This window comes from Protopterus annectens, chromosome 13.part0 (assembly GCF_019279795.1).
Source record: "Protopterus annectens isolate FY-2018-M chromosome 13.part0, PAN1.0, whole genome shotgun sequence".
Classification (NCBI taxonomy): domain Eukaryota; kingdom Metazoa; phylum Chordata; order Ceratodontiformes; family Protopteridae; genus Protopterus; species Protopterus annectens.
The window spans coordinates 900,487,190-900,509,431 of NC_056747.1; the positions used below are offsets into that span (position 1 = coordinate 900,487,190).

At 41.1% G+C, this 22,242-nt stretch overlaps 1 protein-coding gene across 2 annotated transcripts in view; it reads left to right on the forward strand.

The window, feature by feature from the left end:
- LOC122787759 (breast cancer type 1 susceptibility protein homolog) overlaps positions 1-22,242 on the forward strand; it is a 536,873-nt gene that overhangs the window by 231,471 nt on the left and 283,160 nt on the right. For both annotated transcript variants that reach the window (XM_044054655.1, XM_044054656.1), the window contains exon 4: positions 14,061-14,141. In XM_044054655.1, coding sequence (XP_043910590.1) covers positions 14,061-14,141 — 81 coding nt within the window. The remainder of the gene's footprint in view (positions 1-14,060; positions 14,142-22,242) is intronic.

The window sequence follows — 22,242 nt, forward strand, 5'->3', positions numbered from 1 at the left end:
AGATGCCTAGGGTATTCTGTGAATAAATAAAGTCCAGTCTAGTACCCTCTCAAGACATGTGCTTTCTGGGTGTGAGACTGAATACAGCAGCCCAGATGGCCTTTTTAACCCCGGACAAACAAATGAGTCTATCACTTTACTTCCATTATCTCTCTCATCAGTCCGCTGACTGCAGGGACAGTCCGCATTAGGGTTCATGGCATCTTGTATTCTGGTGCTTCCCAATGCCAAACTGCATGTGAGGAAGTTACAATGGTATCTCAAAAATGTATGGACACAGCACTGCCAGGATTTAGACACTGTCATTCCCATATTACCTTGCCTTCAAAGGGAATTTTTGTGGTGGGCTCAGGAATGTCACCTAAACAAGGATCTCTGTGACAGATTTTAACGACAGATGCCTCGGACATTGCTTGGAGAGCTCATCTACTTGGAAAGTGGATACAAGACAAGTGGCCTGCCAGACTACAGCATCTACATATCAACATGAAGGAGATGTTAGCAGTCCAGTTCGCTTTACTGGCTTTCAAGGAGTTACTTCTTCCAGGACAGGTGTTGATTCTAACAGACAACACAACTGTCATGTGGTACATCAACAAGCAAGGGGACACATTCTCTCTATGCAGGCAAGCAATGATTTTATGGGAGATTGCGCTAAGCTTGCAACTAACTCTTCAGGCAAGGTTTTTGCCAGCAGAACAATCATGGATCCCCACTGGATCTTCATGTATTTCAGACATTGACAGTGTCACAGACATAGATCTCTAAACCACCAGCTGCCAAAGTATTGCGGGTTTCATCACAGCTTGGAAAGTGGATGCTCTGTCTTTCAGTTGGGAAAATCTTCATGTGTATGCCTTTCCACCTCTGCCTCTTCTTCCAAAGGTGCTATTAAAGGTCAGACAAGACAGGCCAAGGATGATTTTGATAGCTCCAGATTGGCCTCGCAACACTGGTACCCACTACTACGGAGTCTGGTAAAGAAGCCTCCATGGCCTTTACCTCTGATTCCTCATCTGTTATCTCAAGAGGACGGTCATCTGCTCAATGTCAAGCTTCACTCTCTTCATCTAACAGCCTGGCATATTCTGTGTTGGGTCTCAACTTCCTCAACATGTTTTAAATGTGATTATGGAAGCTAGACGACCTAGTACAAGGCAAAATGGAAGAGATTTTATTTTGGAGTGCAGCAAGGAATTTGGAGATTTCTGAGCCTAATTTGAGTGTGGCTCTTCAATATCTTTTATTGGACAAAGGGTCCTTCTCTTCTATTAAGATTCATGCTGCAGCAATTTCAGCTCACTATGATTGTGACCCACCTTTGTCCTTTGTTCAAGCAGTTAGAGGGGCAAAGAATGAGCTCCTCCTGCTTGGGATCTCAATTTTGTGTTGGAAAACTTACTTTTGAGCCGGCTACTGCTGAATTGAAATATTTGTCATGGAAGACTGCTTTTTGTTGGCTATTACTTCTGCAAGAAGGGTGTCTGAGTTGCAGGCCCTTATGGCAGTCGAGCCCTTTTGATTTTCCATAAGGATAGGGTATCATTACGCACTAATCCTTCCTTTATGCCTAAGGTGGTTTCTAGTGTGGCTTTAAACCAGACTATTCATTTGCCTACTTTTTATGCAGACCCCCAGAATAAAGGGGAAAAGATTTTGCATACTTTAGATGTACACAGGCAGGATTTTAGACAGTCTCAGCAGTTGTTTGTTTCTTTTGCTTTGAGTTCGGCAAGCCTGTGTCAAAACAAACTATTTCTAGGTGGATTGGCTTTGCATTGCATTTTGTTATTCCCATCATGGCAAGGAGGTTCCAGCTGGGATTAGGCCTCATTCCACTAGGGCTACTGCCACTTCAACAGCATTTCTGGGGTGGCAACTAAGGATATTTTGGAAGCAGCTACTTGGAGTTCAGTGCATACTTTCTCTAAGCATTATCACCTTCCTATCTACTCTAAGTCTAGGGCTGGTTTTGCCACAGCTGTTTTGCAAGGCATGTTGTCAGCTCCTGCTTCTTTATGATTTGCCAGCCTCCCTTACCTCTGCTTTGGGATTCTAGACTGCAGCAATGGAAAGAACATAGTACAGTTTTGTACCTACCATAAATGTAGATGTTCGAGGATTCCATTGCTGCAGTCCACCTCTGTGTTTAGGGGTGGTAGTGTAGGTGAGCTTACCTGCTTATATTTTGTATATATTGTTCATGCAGGCTTTTTGGGCCTTGTCCTTTAGGGTCTTCTGACATCTGGGGCAAGAAAAGACTGAGGATATGACCGACGTATACTCTGGTATTCGGCCACTGGATGCGGACTATACCCAATTGTTAGGACTGCAGCAATGGAATCCTCGAACATCTACATTTATGGTAGGTACAAAACTGTACTTTTCCCCTTCCCTGGTAGATGTTAATCATATTGATCACTGCTGCAGTAGCCTTTGCTATATGGGTTATATCCTGCCAAGGATACAACAGCCAGACAGCTTCTACAGCTTCAGTGCACTTTCTACATGCCAAAACTGTCAAGCCACTTTAGCTTATCTGACTAAAAGACAAGTTTCAGAACCAAGCCTTTCAGAGCGTTACTGCCGCCGAATAATACGTTCCTCTAAAGCTTTCAAGGATTAAGGTTGACATGGTGCTGTTACTTTGGGCAGATAAGTTCCTTTGGGAAAAACCTTCCCTTTTCTAAATATTATTTGTGTTTTATCACTATCCTCTTCAGAAAGTTATTTTAAAGATAGGGGTGTTGTGTTTTAATGGACTGTCACGTGACTGTATCTTAACTTTTTAAATGGGAGTGCACTTTTTATTTATTTATTTATTTTTTACTGTCTGGTTTAAAGGTCGTCTAAAGTAACTGAAAACCACTTTTTCTGAGGAGAAAGTGTTTATTTTACTTTTTGGGACTGGCAATGTCTTTTAAGGTGCTTTGTACTGTGCTTTTCTGGGTAAAAAAGTGACTTTAAAGACTTAATTTTTACTGGCATTTGTTGCTCATCTTCCCAGGAAAGGGGCACTATTTTTGTCTTGACCATAGAACAAACTAACAGTCCCATCTTTCATCAGCATTTTCCTCCACAAAAAGAAAAAGTTAAGCAAGCAGCCTTTGCCACCACATCAAGCTAGCAGTTTTCCTCAGCTGCAAGTGGGTGACTGCTGTGGCCATTTATTGTACCTCAGACCACTCCTCTTTTACACCAGATTCCTTTGGTTACACACACCGAGTCCCTTATGAGATGCTATGACTCTGGTCACTTGCAGCCACTGTGGACTGAGGGCTAGCCATGTCTTCTGCGGATGTTAGGGTCCCTTCAGTGGGCAAAGGAGAGACCGTCATATCGGTCGTGGGAGAGAGAAAAGAGAACCTTTCTGTGTTGTGCCCATCCCTGGGGAATCCAGTGCTGCATAAGTAACACGGTTGGCCCTATTCCTCCTGTCAAAAAGAAACAGAAAACAAAACGCATCTTCTACTCAAATGTCCTTAGACAGGAGTAATTTATGGGGGCTCTAGCTCAGGGTTTAATTCAGGCTGTCGATCCTTCTTTTAAAGTAGATTTTGGTAAAAAATAAATAAATAAATAAAATAAAAAAAACCTTTAAAAAGAGGTTCAAGATTTTGAATCTGAACAGGAAGATTAAGGATCAGCTACAGTGTTTTCTTCTCAGATTTCTGATTATACTTGTGGGGGTTTCTCATCTCTGAGACTGTTGCTAGAATGTGCCAGTGTTCAAGTCCCTGAGGAAGTACTGTTGAGTTGTTACAGAAGGAATTTCCAGAACCTAAATCCATTTCCCCTGTTCTGTCTGCTTTAGAGGATGTGTGCGCATTACTGCCTGCAATTTTCTTGATAGCCAGCTGCCCCTAAAAGGCAGATAGGATGTATAAAGTTCCTCAGTCTTTTAAGATTTTTATATACTATTCCACAACAACAACATATACTATTCCCAAACCTGGCTCAGCAGCTATAGTTGTAGATGATCCCACCGCTGCTAAAAGCTTATCAGAAAAAGTAGGATTGGAATTGGCTAAAGATGGAAAAATTATTGGCAAGTATGGGGAAAAACGCTTACACTTTTGCAACATTAATTTTCAGAAGTGTGTATTGTCTGGCTTACAGATTAGTTTGTTCTGTTAATTGTGAAAATATGAGGAATGACTTGTCTATGTTTCGTCGGTGAGGAAAAATCTGCTTTAAATACTTTAGTTTCTTCTACTGCACAGATCACTACTCGTTGTTCTTCCAGGGCTAGATCAGTTTTTACTTGTGGAAGAAAGGTTCTTTGAACTGAAGTGTCTAAGGTTTTCCACTCAAACTTTGGTCACTCTGAGAGAGTGCTCAGGAAATTGGCTTCCGCGATTCTCGTGATATTCCTGGCAAGACTCCATATGAGTAAGATCTGAAGTCTCTCTCTCTTTGGGTTCCAGTACCAACACCCTTCATATTTTCAAATACCAGTGCTGGTGTTTCAGAGGAGAAATCATTTTTGGACTTGAGATATCCTTAAATCCAGGTCTCCCCTTCTCCCTCCCTGTTCCAAAGATATCGAGTCCCTACAGACGCCTTGAACTTTGCTCAGTTTCAGGAGGGATAAAAGTGCAGGGTGCGTGGGATACACAGATAAATATCACAGATGCTTGTTCTGATCAAGGCACTCAACTCTCTGAATCATCTTTGTAACAGCTTGAAAAGTCAGTGGACCAGACAATACCATGGTCGTGTTGTACATCATCAAGTGGGGGCGGGGGGAACCATGTCATACCCCCTTTGCAGACTAGCTATGTTAGCTTGGGATACAGCTTCACAGCACAACCTTACTCTACAAGCATCGTATATTATGTCAGAGCAAGACTGTGTGGCAGACAAGCTGAACAGGACCAGGGCAGACCCTCACAAATGGAAACTAGTTCAGGGGATCTTCCAGGATTTGATCCATCTGTGGGTTGTTCAAGTTAGTCCACTTTGCCTCCTATCATTTGGCAAGGTTCCAAGACTCCATGAAAGAAGTCCTTTAAGACAGATGCCATTTCTTTTCCTTTAACGGGAATGCTTCTGTAAGCTTTTTTATCCTATTGACTAATATCCAGAGTACTTCTGAAGATTCATAAGGAACCCCCATGATCATTGTGGTGACTCTCTTCTGGCCCAGGCAACTGTGGTTCTCCCATCTTTTGGAAATGGCCAGGGGTAATTACCACAGCTTCCTAACAGACTGGATCTACTCACACAAGATGTTTGATGCACCCTGACATTAAATAAACTTAATCGACTACTGGATGATAGGATAATAATTCCTTTTAGGTATCTGTTTACTGAGGAAGTGCAATAGGTACAAATGGAGGCAAGAAAACCTGCTACTAGAAAATCCTATATTAAATGGAAAAGGTTTTCTAGGTGGTGCCAGCAACACAACCAGCACCCAGTCAAGGCTAATTCTCTGGTTTTACAATATTTAACTATCCTGTGACCGTTTTTTATTGCTCTATCAAGTTTCATTTATCAGCCATTTCAGCATGTTTATCCATGGATCCACCTCTTTCAATGAAGCCTCATGTTCATAGGTTCATACTAGGCTATCTGCCCTAGGGCATTTATAAGCCTAGCCAGAGTGTGTGTGGCTTTCACCACCCCTTAGGAGGATGAGAATATGCAGGCCCATTGCTTGCTGTGCCTCTGTCAGTGATATGATAGGGATGATTCCCGGGTAAACCATCCCTCATCTCCCAGTCCACTCCAATCTCTTGAAGAGGGGGAGAGGGCTCTGCCTCTCTGGATTCTGTTCCATGTTGTAGAGTCCTCTGAGTCTCTGGATGATCCCTCTGTCTTGTCCCCGTCTTATTGCTGTGTAGAGGTTTTCGTCTCTGCTACAACTCTCTGCATTGGCTGGTTTGGATTTGGGGATTTTGAGGTGGAGCATGGGTTGACCTTTCGGGTTGGATGTGGCCTTTCAGTCACAGCACAGTCACGGATATGCGAGGAGCGGAGTGCGAAGTTTTTGAGAGTCCGGGCATTAGTCGTATGATGTTATGACCTTTGTTTGGAGGTTTATTATTTTGGTGAGGGGTTTGCCCAACTGCTGCAGGTGTCGGGTAAGGTGGGGGGTATTGCAGAGGCGTACCTCTCGTGTGCTACGTAGTGAAATTGGTAATCAGGTAGACCAGGGTACAATGACCTCTGATGATCCCTTCATGATCAGGCAATGTGAATTGTCTTATGTCTAACTTAGTTGGCTAACCAGGGAGGGCAAAGTGAGTGTCAAAGAGAGGTCCCTATCAACTAATAACTTCTTCTGTGGATAAACTTCTACCGTGTCCCATGGAACCACACCTATAGTACTTAGGTTTTTACTGTTACTTATAAGGGCTATCCATTTGGCATTTAGCTTACAGCTTGGCACCATGGCTCTGGCACCAGTTATCCATTTCTATCTCTGGAGAGGATGTCTGTGTCTAGTGGAGTCAAGTGTCGAGTCCTGGTGCCAGTTTGCATTCAAAAAATAATTTCAATCCCACAATCCCCTATGTTGCAAGGCAAATCAGAAAAATATGCCCCGGGAGGAGGGACTGGCCCCTGACTGAGCCCTGTTCGTGACGCTTGGTGACCCCGATTTAGACCATGCACTCACACCCAGGTTGTTGTGTCCTGTGTGTTTGAGCCTTGAGCCAGCCCATCTTGTGACATATGGGACTTATGGGTTTACATGATCTTTGGTGATATGTTCTGTGTGGGAATTATGGGCTTTTCTTTAGGCGCTTAAAGGTAGGTCAAGGTAGTGAACTGAACTGCATCATCAGTGGTGCTAGTAGTGAACCAAGAACCCTCGGATCTGGCAGGGCAGGATGCCCCAGTGTCAAGCCACTCCAAGGTGGGATCAGTGTCTTTAGTCTTGCAATGTCTTTATTATCTCCATTATTTAGGTCCCTCTCCATAGCTTTTGCAGGAACCAAGACAAAGTATGGGGTACTTATGCAGTTCAGGATTTCAGAGAAGCTGGCTTTGTGGGAGTGGGACCACGTTGACCACAGTTGCTTCTTAGAGTCGTGTATCCTGCTGCCGTGGAGCTAAAGATTAAACAGCAGCCTTAGGCAGGGGTTTTGGATTCCTTATTGAGTCATTGAGGTAGGCACAGCACACAGTCCGGCGTCCGGTCCCATTGCCAGGGTGTTTTTGCTTTAGACCTTGGCATCTCGTTTTTTCATCTGAGGGAGGCTAGAGGCTGGTGGGATAGATATTTCCAGATCATTTTCTGAGGGGGGTTAGGGGGATTTCTCCTTGAATTGCACTGAACCGCATGTATGTGGCACCTGTTGTGGAGCATTTGATTTGATTTTTTGTTGAGGACTTTGCCATTCTGATATCTTTTTGGAATTCCAGCATATTTTCAAAGTTAACAAAGTGGGCTTTATTTGTGTCATTTGTCATTTTATGATTCTCTTTTTTTTGATTCTCATTTTTTTTTAGTATTATTTTGCCTCTATTGATCAGAGATGGTTGCTGTGCAGTTTTAGGAGTTTTGTTCTTTTGGTGGAAAAGTTTTGTTGGATTCCACCAGACCTAGATCCTGGCCTTTGGTGGAAAAGGGTCTTGATTTTATTTGGGATTGCTTGATCCGAGCATATTTGGAGGAGAAGGAAGTAGAGGAATTTGTAGGGTTTTGTTTAGTGGTTGTGGTTTTTGGTTTTGACACTGCTTTCCGGGGGCCTGAGTCTTAAGAGGGAAGGGTGGGGAAGTAAGTTGAGTTCTTCTTCCTGTGGTGCCTTTTGCTGAGGGGGGGGGGATGTGGATCTCAAGTGGGGTTGATTTATGGATGTGGTCAATAAGTAGTTCCTCTTTTCTATATTTCTGGTGACTACATGTTTGTTTTGTGATCGTCCTTGTAACCCCTATATTTGTTTTAATGGTGACAGGGGGTTCCATAGCTAGTGTCTTGTTATGGTTTAGGAACCTTTAGACTGGGTATTTAGGTTGAGAGTAATGTTCCCAGTGATTGTTTGGGTAGTTGAAGTCTTGGTTAAGTTTGGTGTTTGGATGGGTAGTTACTCTGAGATTATACTTCAGGTCTTTGGTGGCGGGTTTCTAGGTTTGCCCTTTGGTGATGCAATGTTGGTCCACCTGAGTTTAGTTAGGTGTGCGATAATTGCACCTGGATGGGGATAATTGCTCCTGCATTGCCGATGCTTGGGGGTGGGGTTCGCTAACGATGAATATAGGGTATCGCCTCCTTGTTGTGGTTCCCTCCTGATTGGTTGGGGGATGATTTGATATGTTGATAACCTGATGGTGCTGCCTGAACAGGCTGATGAGGTCTCAGGGTGATCCCCCAGGTTTTCAGGACAGCATCCATACTGAGGTATTCTTGAGGCGGAGATCTTAGTTTTTATTGAGTTTGGGGCTTCAGTGTTTCTGAAGTGAGTTTCATTTTTTTTTCTGAGGCGGTAGGTTTATCATTTGAGCCTTCCTTTGAAAAGCAGGGTGGGTTTATGACGCATGCATCCAGAAGCCAAAGGTGACATGTAGGCCCAAGCCAGGAAACAGCGTGGCTTGCCCAGGGTACACATCCCAAACCAGGCCAACAGGCAGTTGCCTTAGACAGACACACCATCATTTAAACCCAATTATTAACAGCTGATCATTTTGTCTCTGGGTTTTAATTATCATTCTTTGTAGAGGAGTTGGATACTGCTCTTCTGTCGAATTGTGGGCTCAAATTTGGACACTCAATAGGGTCAAGCTCAGGTGCGTCTCATACCATGGAGAGTAAGAGTCAGTCTCAAAGGTAAGGCTGATTGCACTTAGTAATGACTGAGTCGCTCTTTCTGTTGCTGCAGGAGTGACCTGAGTTCGCTGATCGGTAACTTGTAGTGATCTTGTGTTGACCTGGAGCTTGAGTGTGACGTCAGCCTTGTGTGCTCTGGTGTGTTTGGCGTCCAGTGTTGTCTGGTATGGAGTTGTCTATTACAGGAGTGTGTGTCTGAGCACACTGTGTGCTGCAAGGTGTGTGGCTGTTGCTTTTGTGTTTGAGTTGGCACTGATGCTGTGTTTGTGGTGTTGAGTGTCTGTTGTGTAGGTTGTTTTGGATAAGGCTTGTGTAGGCAGTTCTTTGTGTGTTTATGTGTTTCCGGTTCTGTGTGATGTGTTTATGTGTTTTGTTGTGCAGTTGTTGTAGTTCATTCCTGTGTGGTTGTTTGGGTCTGCAGTTGTGATAGTTTCACCTGAAACTGGGTATGGTTCTCCTGGGTCATGTCTGCTCTGTTGTTTGTTTGACTATATAAGGAGTCAGCCTCTCACATACTCCCAGGTTTACTGGGACTCGGTGGGTTGATGCCAGTTTTGAGAACGAATTGTAGAGGAGCCTCAAGATGAGGTACTTGACAAGAAACAAATCAGGATGCTAGATGCTGACCATACGACATAGAAGGGACCTATAGGGAACTCAAGGTGTAACTAGATCCTAGGCTAAAGTATTTGATAAAGTAACTCACAAGGACTCTACAAATGTAAAGTACTACAGTTAGTATACAAGTACTTAGTAAATATAAAAAATACTTTAGTTTAGTGTACTGAGCTGACCTATATAAAAATGCTGTTAGGAGGAGTGCTAAAAATGTTTTAAAGAGAAGAATTGCTTTGCTGCAAGTAGATGTTCTAAGGGGTTTATTGATAAACAGAAGTAGCTCTAAAAGGTGAAGATTTAAGCTTGTTTGAAGCCATGGATTTAAAGTGGGCTAGCAGCAACTTAAAGCTAAATCGCTAGGCCACGCTAAGAAATGGCTTATATAGCAGAAGTTTCTGGCTCCCACTGGTTGACCTAAAAAGGCCAATTTATAGCAATTCCCTGACTGGAACCTGCAAATTAAGAGCAAATTTACTTGCTCTATAAGGATCTCTGGACAAACAGAACCCAAGAAGCACCCCAGGACAAACAGAGGATTCTTACTGCACAGGAACCATTCAGTAGCCTTTGATCAAAAACAAGATTTTTTTTTTTTATTCTCTTTCAGTAAGCACTTTAAACAGAAAGTAAAAGACGTTTTTGTTTTCTTTTTGCAAATTGTTTTTTTTTGTTTTTTTTTGTTTTCTATTAAGAAAAACAAGAAAACAGCGCCAATGAAATGCAAAGCTGCTAGAGTAAAGAAAAAGCACAGCTTAACTTTTTTAAAGTAGCCAAACCAGTTAATCAACACAAAAAGTGGTTTAAAAAAAATGCAAAACAGTTAATCAAGAATGAAGAAGCAGGAATAGAAGAGCTCTCTGTCAAAAACCAGAAAAAATACTTACAAAAGGACCAAAAAAATACAGTTGAATACAAGCTTTAAAAGAAAAAGCTGCCGCTTGCACGAGGAGCTGTGTTGAGTTAGGAACAAAGCGAAAAAGGACAATAATAGCTTTTTTTCTGGAAAGCTGTCTCTAGCAAGGAAATTGGAAAAATGGCCAGATGACGCCCAAAATGGTGAATAGGAACCAAGTTTTGCTCTGGAAGGATAGGCAGTGCTCTGAACCTCCACAAAGCCCAAAAATCAGCCCACTCTTATCCAAACCCCTTTTTAATAATAGTATGGTGGGGAAAAGCCAGAACCAAGAAAACTGCAAAGACTGGGCAAATTGCTCTAGTTCAAATGCTTTTAGTAGTAACAAGGTTTTTTTTGCAAGAAAACAAATGTCAAAATGTTTGTTTGTGAAACGGGTTTTGTTTAAGGCACTTCAAGTAAATCGGTGGCCCCTCTTTGGGATCTTAATTTTGTGTTGGAGAATCTAACACTAGCGCCTTTTGATCCAGCAAGCCTGACTGACTTGAAGTTTTTAACATGGAAAACAGTTTTACTTATTGCTCTGACTTCTGCAAGAAGAGTGTCTAAGTTGCAAGCTCTTATAGTAAGTCAACCCTATCTCTTTTTCAACAGGGACAGGGTTTCTTTGAAAACTAATCCTTCTTTTATGCCTAAATTGGTATCCCATGTTTACTTTAAGCCAAATTATCCATCTCCTCATTTTCTTTCCTGAAACTAAAAATTAGGAGAAAAATTACTACATACCTTGGATGTCCACAGACAGCTGAGGTACTCTCAGGACAGAGCTAAATATTTCAGGTGTTGGGATCAGTTCATTTCTTGTGAAGGTAAGAAGGGACAACCTGTGTGAAAAAGACTATTTGCAAATAGTTGTCTAAGGCTATTAGCTTTTGTTATACTCTCCATAACAAAACTCTTCCAGGCAGGGTCAAGGCGCACACTACGAAGGCCATGAATTTAGCTATGGCATTTTGGAAAGGGTTGTATTCTAGAAGTATTTGGAAGCTTCTACTTGGTCCTCTGTACATACTTTTAGAAAGCACTATAAGCTTGATTTCATTCTCCAGGTCCAGGTTAGGCATTCTAAGGCCATTCTCCAGGCGCTCCTGGACTCTCCTTCAACTTTCCAAATGTAGTAAGCTAGTGTAATCTACTCGTCTAAGCCTACTGCAGCAGTAATCAGGATGATGAACATAGTACAGTTGTGTAAGTAAATGTACCATAACATTAGATGTTGGAATGATCACTGCTGTAGTAGCTGCTCCCTCCCTCCACCCCCCCTTGTTTTTTTTTTTTTTTTTGGTGTACACTTTATGCCAGGATGTGTGAATATTTATTTTTTGATGTTTCTAGCATTGTCCTTTCAGGGCTTAGCCTCTCTCTGTCTGTTGGCTGGTGCCCAAGCTTTTCTTTTAATCAGCTCAGCTCGAGCTGCCTGATAGTTTGGGTGCATAGAAGATGCCGTGTAGCTTTGGAAGCTGGCTGACTGTTGTACCCTTGGCAGGATATAAGCAGTATAACTAAGGCTGCTGAGGCAGTGATCATTCAGACATTTACTGCTATGGTAAGTTTACTTAAACAACTGTCCTTTCCTTCTTCCCTCCGCTAAGGCTCACTCCCAGCAAAATGCTGTGCTTCCTCCACAAAAAAAAATAAAAATAAAAAAAATAATCAGGCATGCATGTTCAAGTTTAGTAGCTTTGCTGCTCCATTTCTGGTGTTAGTTCAATTGTGAAGACCCTTATGTCAGGGTGGCCCCAATTCTCCTTTTTTTTTTCCTAGAAACCTTTCACTTCAAAAGACCTATAGGGATAAATGGAAGAAATGTTCTGTCTCGGCTGCAAGGACTTCTTTTTGGCCAGTTTCTCATCTATTTCCATATATCTCTGAAATTTTCTGTACATGACTCTATTATTCAGTCATAAAGGATAGTCTTGTAGCCATATTTAACTTTGTCAGGGCTCTTTGTTTGGATTCCATGAAAGAATGTAACTGCTTTTCTCGGATACCTCTTTCTGCTCAAGCCCCCAGGGCAATTGCATTATGATGGAGAATTTCACCCTTCTGTCTTTGAGCAAAGCTACTCCGCAAGACTGAAGTTTCCTTCCTATAAAACTTTTGTTTTTTGTGTGTGTTAAGTGAAAGAATATTAGATCTCCAAGCACTTTCTGTCAATCATATCTGTTTTGCTTTAAAAAGTTATGGAAGCTGATCTGAATAATACATCCGTTTGCTAGTGTTCCATCCAGAATATGAATATTATAGGGATAATATGCTCCTCTTCATGGATATTTTATGGATGTCCACAGACAGCATGAACGCTTTTAGGACGGGACTCTGTCAGTACCAAAGGTAACCAGTTATTTTGTTTCTTTAGACAATACCTGTTTAAGCTCCAAACTTACCAGACAGTGTCAGTTTCACTGGTTATCTAGCTGTATTTTGTGTCATAAAAAATACTGGAGAAACGTGCTCTAAAACCATAACGTGAAGCCCATTTCATCAGAGCTGTCTTTGCTTCTATGGTCTGTGTCTGTAATGCTCTGTTTGATGGTATTTCTGCTTCTGTGACGGCCACCATTGAGTACCTTTGAGGATACAATCCATTGGTCATAGTTTCAAGGTTCAAATTTTCTTTTATGGCCATTGTTTTCAGTGGCATATTTCTTTAGGACACTCAGCCAAGAGAATTGGCTGTGGTCACTTCCTACTGGTTACTTAAGATGCAGCTCTTTATAAAATAGAAAATTTATTGCTGCCTGTCATAAAATAGCTTTTGTAGAGGAGGCTTGTGTTCAGTAATGGAACCTTTCTTTGCTCCAAATTCCTTTCTTGTTATCTGAGATCAGAATGGTGCTCCTTAGACCTTTATGCTTGGTCAGAACTGGAGACAGGTGTTCCAAGGTGTATTATGGGATGGGAGGAGATTGCAGGAGGGGCAATCTAGAAATATTTTATTACCCTAGTGGTCCCAGTTCTTGTGGCTCAAGTAAAGATGGTTATTGTAGACTGACTTATTATTATAGTTTGTTAGAAGTGTCTGTGGCTTGTGTTTCCAGATACTCTGACTGTATTCAAAAGTCTTCTATTACGGCATACATCCTCCTGCCTGACCCTGTTGCTCCTTCTGTAGTCTTTCAGCTGTCTTGAGGTTTAGGGATGGGTGGGATTGCGCATGAACGGTCTGTTTTTGCACTGCATGACATGGTACTCCTTCTTTTCTTCTTTGAGATTTGTATTTTAAATTGGTGGATAATGGAGAATTGATTATTGATCCCACTTTTACTTTGTATTTGCAGTTCATAAGAATATGAAAACCAATATTATATTAAATATGTGTTTTATGTTTTATTTTAATATTTTGGTAAGGTTATGACGTGATAATCTGCATTTATGGGTTTGAGTTACTTCATTCTTCATTTGAATACTGTGCAGTTCTGCCCTTATTGCTTAACTAGATAAGTCACCCCTGAAAGCAGCACTTGTGCTTAGTGAACCAACCTGTTCAACTAATTTTTAAAGGAATTCTTAATAAAGTTGTACCTTCTTTTATAATTTTTATTACTGTAGTCATAGTCCTTAATTAGTCGTATAACTCCAAATGATGCATTTTTTAATTATATATTTTATGTGAATTTAAGTGAAATTATTAGTGCTGTAATTCATTCTTCAGTAAGTGTAGCAATGCTACTGAAAAAGCTGCACACAGATGTACTCCTTTCTGATAATGTTATTTGTGCTTCTTTAGAATACATTGTTTCATTTTTCCAGGTATTGTATGCTGAAACTTCTTGGTAAAAAAAGAAGAGGCATTGGACAGTGTCCCTTGTGTAAGCTAGAAGTTACAAAACGGTAAGTCACGTTATGTCTATGGTGTAGTGCACATGCTATTGAAAAATCTGACAAAAACAAAACTAGAAGCTATGATACTAAAGGCATTTGGTACCTAGTGTAACACCTATTGATGTTCCATCTACTTAACTTTAATAGTACCACTAAACAAAGGCATAGAATGACTTATAGAAAACTATTTGTTGTCTTAAGACAGTGTTTTTGCCAGGGAGAATGAGCATCATGCACTTCTTGATTTGCTGTCTTTTTTTGTTACCTAAATCCATGAAAGCCATTCATGCTCCCTCCCAGCCACTCACTCAGCCCATTAATTTTCCTTAGGTGTGAAAGCCATATAGCCCGTTTGCTCCAAGGGGTATGGACTGAACAGTGGAAGCAGTGGCATTAGCCTTTTTTCAGAAACAACTTTTATCAGCATCACATATTACATAGTGATATAAATGCACACTCATTAAAAAACAAACAAAAAAAAAAAACATTGCAATGATTTGTTTTCTTTTGCCATCAGCCTTCTTGGGGATTCAGAAAATGTCCTTCCATTCACTGGTTGCAGTATTCGTAACATATGGGATTTCCTGCTTCAGGTAGCCTGTCTGGCCAGTGTACAAAAGCCTACGGTTGCTTTAAGGTACCGCATACATCACAGACATGCTCCTTGAGTAGCGTGGGGCATAAAGGTGACGTCCGGACATACCATCCACAGAACTTCTTTGCCAACAGTCCAAACACCTCTCTTGATTGTTGGTCTAAATGTTTAAATCTTTGCCGGCAGTCATGACTCCTCTCTCGATTGTCAGGCTGAAGTCTACATCCTGTTTGCTGGATGTTCATCGTGTTACACTGCTGCAGTCATCACACTTGGGTTATCCTGCCGTCAGGCGGTCCCGCAGTCGGCCAGAGTTCCCAAGTCTTGGTCCTGTGTCAGTTGCTGTCGCTTCTTCCCTGACGTCAGTGCGCCAGGGGTATACAAGAGGCATCCAACGCCATTTTCTTTAGTCTTTCTTGCCATGCGGTGCCCAAAGCAGAAGCAGTTCGCAAGTGCCGGTCGGCCGACTCCTGAGATTTTCAAATCGAATTTCAGACCAAAGTCTTCAATAAAGCTAAGTACCCCGTTGGGGAACCTTTTCTTGCCTCAGTCCGATGTCAGAAAAAGTTAACAACTGCATTTCTTGTGGGAAGCAAATACCTCATAAGGACTTTCATTCTTATTGTATTCCTTGCCTAGGCCCACAGCACGACGTCACAGGTTGTCTGTTTTGTGCTAGGTTTAACAGACGTACTATAAAACGTTGGTTTGATTTCGCCCGATATTATTTTGGTAGGAAATTTAATTATACCATGCCGTCAGAGCAACCGACGACCGGAATGCATAAAAAACGCAAAGATAAGGACAGGCAGCCAAGACCCAAACCAGACTCCGAGGCCTCTGCTAGGCCATTCGCCGGTTCTCCGGTTTTCAGTGAGGCGCCTACGCAGCCCCTGACTACCGCTGATTCAGAACCCCAAGCGGCATCCGATTCCCGAGAGGAGATTGCTAGGCCTCCACATCCTTTATCTTTAGGCCCTTCCGACTCCATGGCCGAAGGAGATTCCGGTGCAGTTGAAACGCCTTCAGTTGCAGAAGGTATCTTCAGACCGACTACACTCACTATTAAATCCTATGCAAAGCTGAAAACTCCTTTAAAAGCAAAGAAGACTGTACAGCAGTCTCCAGTACAAGGCCCCATGCCTAAGAAACAGATGCTTAAGATGGCTGAAGACTTAATTACCTTAATCAGGGGTTCCCATCCCCCTCCTGATAAAAGGTCTAGACAGGAGGAGGACTACGCTTCCTGTGACCAGGTTTCAGTTTCCTCAGATTCTTCTGAGGAACAAGAATATTCTTTTCCCCCTTATGAAGACTCTGATGCTGAAGAGTCTATTCCTTCAGCATCTTCCCCAGAAGACTACTCTTTTGGGGAACCTTTACATACCATGAGGGAACAATTTCCACTGGGAAGGCCAGGATTACTCTGATTCCAAGAAAAATTTAATAATTTAATATTTATAATTTATTAAGTTATTTATAAATCAATTTTTATAATATAAAGCCCACACAACAAACACATTAATGGATGGGGTATAAGGTTGTATTTAACCTCTCTTCATTGTATAGGTTTTTAATGTGCCAGTTTTAGGTATATTACATGTTAGCCAGTTTTATATTTCCTTTAACTTAATAGTATTTATTAATCGTTGAGGTTTGTAGCTTAAAGTATTTGATATGGACAGTTTATATAACATACTTTAGCATACAACACTTTTTTAAGTACTTTTCCAAGGATGTTTATGCAGTTCTTTATTTATTGAATCATTTATTATTTCCTTTCATGCGTGAGTTGGTTATTAATGGTTGTTGGAATTCTGGGTTGTCTACACGCACAGTGAAATTTAGTATGAAACGTTTTTCACTAATACAGCAAGTGAGTTTGATAACATAGGGTAAATTAAATTATTATTTTTGAATAATATGTTAAACAATTCTTAATAATTTTTAAATGAATACTAAGCAACGTTTTAAGCAAAATTGTAAATGAATTATGTGATCTTGATTTGTTTGTACAGTAATCAAGTTACATAATGTATTTTAAATAGTACACAATGCACTTGCACTTTAAAAGTCAGTTAATGAGTTAATTTCCGTCAATTTAATTGTGATTGTTAATTGATTGTAGTATTTAAGCCAGTGCACATCCGTTAGGAAATTGTCTTGATAAAGCCTGATATTAATCAGGCGAAAGCGCTTGTTTTATTGTGTGTTTAAAGAAAGTTTTGCATCGCATTAAAGTTTTTTGGATTATTTGGCTGGTTCAACTGTCGTGGTTTCTAAGGATTTCTTGGATTTTACTGTTCTTTTGTAAAAGCAGAAGAGGTTTTAAAGAAAATGGAGGATAAGGCAAAATCTATGCAGACGGTCAAGGATTTTTTTCGGGTTCAACCCCCTAGTTTCAGCAGAAATTGGCCAACCAAAAACTGGTCCTTTCCAGCTTCTGACAGACCACAGAGGGGCAAATACAGACGCCCAAGGGGCAGAAGTCAGTCATAAGGCTCTTACGAGCCTCGATAATGGGGTGCCACAACCCAGAAAGGAGAAGACAGGTCTCAAACTACCAGAAGACAAACACAATGATTTTACCCCTCAGACTGCCAAGCAAATCCCTCTTGGCAGCTCTCTTGGGAGGAAAGCTAACTCTTTTTGCAGACAACTGGCGCATCATCACAAAAGACAAATGGGTCCTAAATATTGTATCTCAAGGTTACAGACTCCACTTTCACACTTTACCAAGGATAAAAGGGATGCCAAACCTGCCACCAAATCAATGGGCAGAGGCTCAAAAACAAATTACAGCTCTCATGGACATGAGAGCCATTTAACAAGTTCCTACACAGGAGCAAGGACAAGGATTTTACTCGAGACTCTTTTTAGTTCCCCGAAAGGACAAAGCTTGGAGACCCATCCTGGACCTCTCAATTCTAAACACATATCTTGAGGTACCCAAATTCAAGATGCTAACAGTACAGCAACTTCTTCCCATGCTGGGCAAGAAGGCTTGGCTAGTAACGTTGGACCTCAAGGAGGCATACCTGCATGTCTCTATCAGACAAAATTGCAGAAGATACCTCCGATTTATAGCAGGTTCAACCCATTACCAATTCTCTGCACTTCCCTTTGGCTTATCTACTGCGCCCTGGGTCTTCACAAAATGCCTGGCACCAGTAATTGCATACCGCAGACAACGAGGAATTCAAACATATCCATACCTGGACGACTGCCTTATTCAAGCAGAAAGCAAGGACATTCTTTTAAAGCATCTGGCGTTTGTCAAAAACCTATTAAGTTGCCTAGGGTACACAGTAAATGAAAAGAAGTCAAAACTAGTGCCCTCACAAGACATAATATTCCTGGGTGCCAGCTTAAATACAATGGCCCAGATGGCTTATCTCACGCCAGACAAGCAAGGACAACTGACTCAATACTTCAAAATGATGGCAACAAAGACCCAACTCCCTGCAAGAAAAATTCTGCAGGCCTTGGGATTCATGGCATCTTGCATACTACTAATACCATATGCAAAACTGCATATGAGGAAATTACAGTGGTACCTGAAAAGCGTATGGACTCAACACAGCCACAGCTTGGAAACAATAATACCACTCATTCCCTGCCTTCAACAGGAGTTTCTATGGTGGGCTCAGGCATGTCACCTCAGCAAGGGTCAGCCTTTTACCTTACCCACAGCCAGGCAAACTTTAACAACGGATGCATTGGATTATGCCTGGGGAGCACACATGGCAGGACAGTGTATTCAGGGCAAATGGTCTGCAGAACAAAAGCATCTACATATCAATTAAAAAGAGATGCTATACAAAATGCCCTAACAGCTTTCAAGGACCTCCTACATCCAGTACAACTACTAATAAAGACGGACAACACCTCAGTGATGTGGTACATAAACAAGCAAGGAGGCACACATTCCTACCCTCTATGCAGGCAAGCAATGACCTTGTGGAACGCAGCACTGACCTACCAAGTTCAACTGCAAGCACAATTCCTGCCAGGAAAGAAAAACACATTGGCAAATGATCTAAGCAGAAACATCATAGATCCTCATGAGTGGAAACTAGATCCACAAGTATTCGCAATGATAACTCAAAATTGGGGGAGCCCAGACATAGATCTGTTTGCCTCCACCCAAAACTACCAACTACGGAAATTTTGCACAAGGACATATCACACACTAGCTTGGAAAGTGGACACCCTCTCATTCAGTTGGAAAACATTAACAGTGTATGCCTTTCCTCCACTGCTTCTTCTGGCAAAGGTGCTGCTGAAAGCCAGATTAGAGAGGCCACAAATGATACTCATTGCTCCAGACTGGCCACGCCAACACTGGTATCCAATGCTAAGGAACATGGCTCAAGGCCCACCATGGATTTTATCTCAAATTCCTCACCTGCTGACTCAGCAAAACAATCAGATTATACACAGCCAGCTCAAGACTTTAAATCTGGCTGCATGGCAAATTACTTAAACCAGTCAACACTTCTCTCTAAAGCTGTTATGGATGTCATTCTGGAGGCCAGGAGGCCCAGCACCAGGAAAACCTATTCAGACAAGTGGAAAAAGATTCTGTCCCTGGAACCAGGCTAAAGGCCAGAATCCTCTTGCCCCAAATATTCCTCAGATTCTACAATATTTAACTGAGATGTTGCACAAAGGACTTTCTTTTTCATCTATTAAGATCCACGCCTCAGCTATTTCAGCTCAGTACAATACGGATCCTCCTATATTTTCACATCCATTGCTAAAACAGTGCCTCAGAGGGGCTAAGAACATAAGACCGCCCCGGAGAGCACCAACACCAACTTGGGATCTCAACTTTGTTTTGGAAAAACTTATACTACCACCCTTTGAACCAGCTTTTACAGCTGATTTACAGTTTCGATCATGGAAAACTGCCCTGCTGCTAGCAATAACTTCAGCACGAAGAGTCTCAGAGCTACAGGCCCTAATGGCAGTGGAGCCTTTCATCATTTTTCATCAAGACAGAGTCGCTTTACGGACTAACCCTTCCTTTATGCCAAAGGTGGTATCCAGTGTGGCCCTAAACCAAACCATTCATTTGCCCACCTTCTATCCAAACCCCCAGAACAAAGGGGAAAGGCTCCTACACTCTTTGGACATTCACAGGCAATTACGTTATTACTTGGATAAGACTAAGGCTTTCAGAAAATCTGACAAACTCTTTGTATCATATGCTGCAGGATCACAAGGAAAGGCTATCTCAAAACAGACCATTTCAAAATGGATAGGACATTGTATCCGTTTCTGCTACACACATCATGGGAAACCTGTACCTGGTAACATTAGGCCCCATTCCACCAGGGCTACAGCAACATCGGCAGCCTTCTTCAGAGGGGTACCAACCAAGGATATTTTGGAGGCTGCAACTTGGAGTTCAGTGCACACCTTCACCAAGCACCATCACTTACCTCTATACTGTAAAACCAGAGCTGGCTTTGCCACTGCAGTTCTGCAGGGCCTACTATCTTCCCCAAACCCTGTTTAGTTCCACCGCCTATCCTTAGCTTTGGGATTCAACCCAAGTGTGATGACTGCAGCAGTGTAACACAATGAACATAGTACAGTTTTGTACCTACCATAAATGTAGATGTTAGAGTGTTCACACTGCTGCAGTCCAGGTTACCCTCCCTCCATCTCCTCTGACCTAGCTGAACTTTTCTATACCTTTCTATCCTGTACAACCTTTGTGGTGTATTTGCTTGTAACTGAAGGTATTCTTTTTATTCCTTTTGTATGTTTTATTAGCAATATGTATTGCCTACCTACTTGGCGGCACATGACATCTGAGGCAAGAAAAACTGAAGAAAATGGCGTTGGGTGCCTCTTGTATACCCCTGGCACACTGACGTCAGGGAAGAAGGGACAGCAACCGATGCCGGACCAAGACTTTGGAACGCTGGCCGACTGAGGGACCGCCTGACGGCAGGATAACCCAAGTGTGATGACTGCAGCAGTGTGAACACTCGAACATCTACATTTATGGTAGGTACAAAACTGTACTTTTCCAAGCCATTGCAGGTAAGTGCCCCATTGGGGTTTCATTTTTTCATGAATTTTAGTTGCTTCTGGGGCTTCATGTCATCCAGGAAGGGTAAATGGCAGTGCGTGAGACAGATTCCCCATAAAGACCACCATGAAATGTTTATTTTGCCTAGGCACCTCTCACAACATTAAGACCTATTCCATTTGTCAGGCTTTTGTATGAAGAGTAATAGTTTTTTTTTCTCAATTTTTTATTTTTTTTTTATTTTTCAAATACATTTGAATGAATTCCATGGTATTTATACATACCATCTTAAATAAGTATGTACACTGTTTACATTAGTCTGAGACTATAACAGATCTTAATGTATACAGTTACTTTACAAGTATGTCCAATCCGTTATCAGTGTGTCTGATCAATTATTATATAGTGTCAATCAACGATAATACTTTTCCCCAAGGGTTGTTGATAAATGGCTTTGGATAAATTCTTAGTTGTTTAATTTTAATTTCCAATAATGTTGTTGTCTTCAGTAGGCTGTACAAGTCTAAAGTTGGCATTGTGTTTGTATTTCATCTTCTTGTTCTACATTTCCTTGAAATTGCAAGTATAGTCCATACTTGGATACATGTTGGTCCTATTCAAATGAGGACCTTCATTCACATTTAATAATACAAGAGCTTTAGTTAAATAAAATGATTCATTAAATAAAGCTTGTAGAAATTTATTAATACCATTCCAGAATGGCTTAATTTTAACACAATCAAACAAAATGTGGTTCCAATCTGCATTGTGTATTTGCTCACATCTCCAACATATTCCTTTTATAGAAGAACTAATTTTACTGATTCTGTTTGGGGTTAAGAATGCTCTGTGCAAGCATTTCCAATTAAAAACTTTCCAGTATTGTGTAAAGGATGTATATTTTATTGATCATAAGAAATTTGTTTTAATGTCTTCATTTAACTGTATTGAGCGTCCTTTTGTTATATATTTCTAATCTGAGGTTTTGGGTGTTTTATAGTTGATCAATATTTTGTAAAATTTTGAAATACTTTCCCATCTCAAAGTCATTGTATATTATTTCATAAATTTAGGTATTTCTTTAAATGAAGAATTGTTAATTATTCTACTTAAATCTTGCGAATATGACAGAATACTCTGTAAAGTTAGCCAGTCCTGTTGTGGAATTTTGTATGTTGTTTTTATTACTTGCATATCTAAAACTTTTAGTTCTTTGATACATTGGAGCCAACAAACAAATCCTTTCTGTTCCCAGGAATTAATAATTTCTCTATATATTTTATGTGGAGAGTTCTTTGTGACTATAAATGGTGTTAAAAGATCAAACCAGATTTTTAAATCTATATTTGCATCAATAATTTTCCTAAATGAGTCAGTGTAATTAATCATACAAGTTTTAGTGGGTTAAGTTGTGTTATAATGCATACTAATACATATCTGCCATGGCAAATTGTTTTTATCTGTTTGAA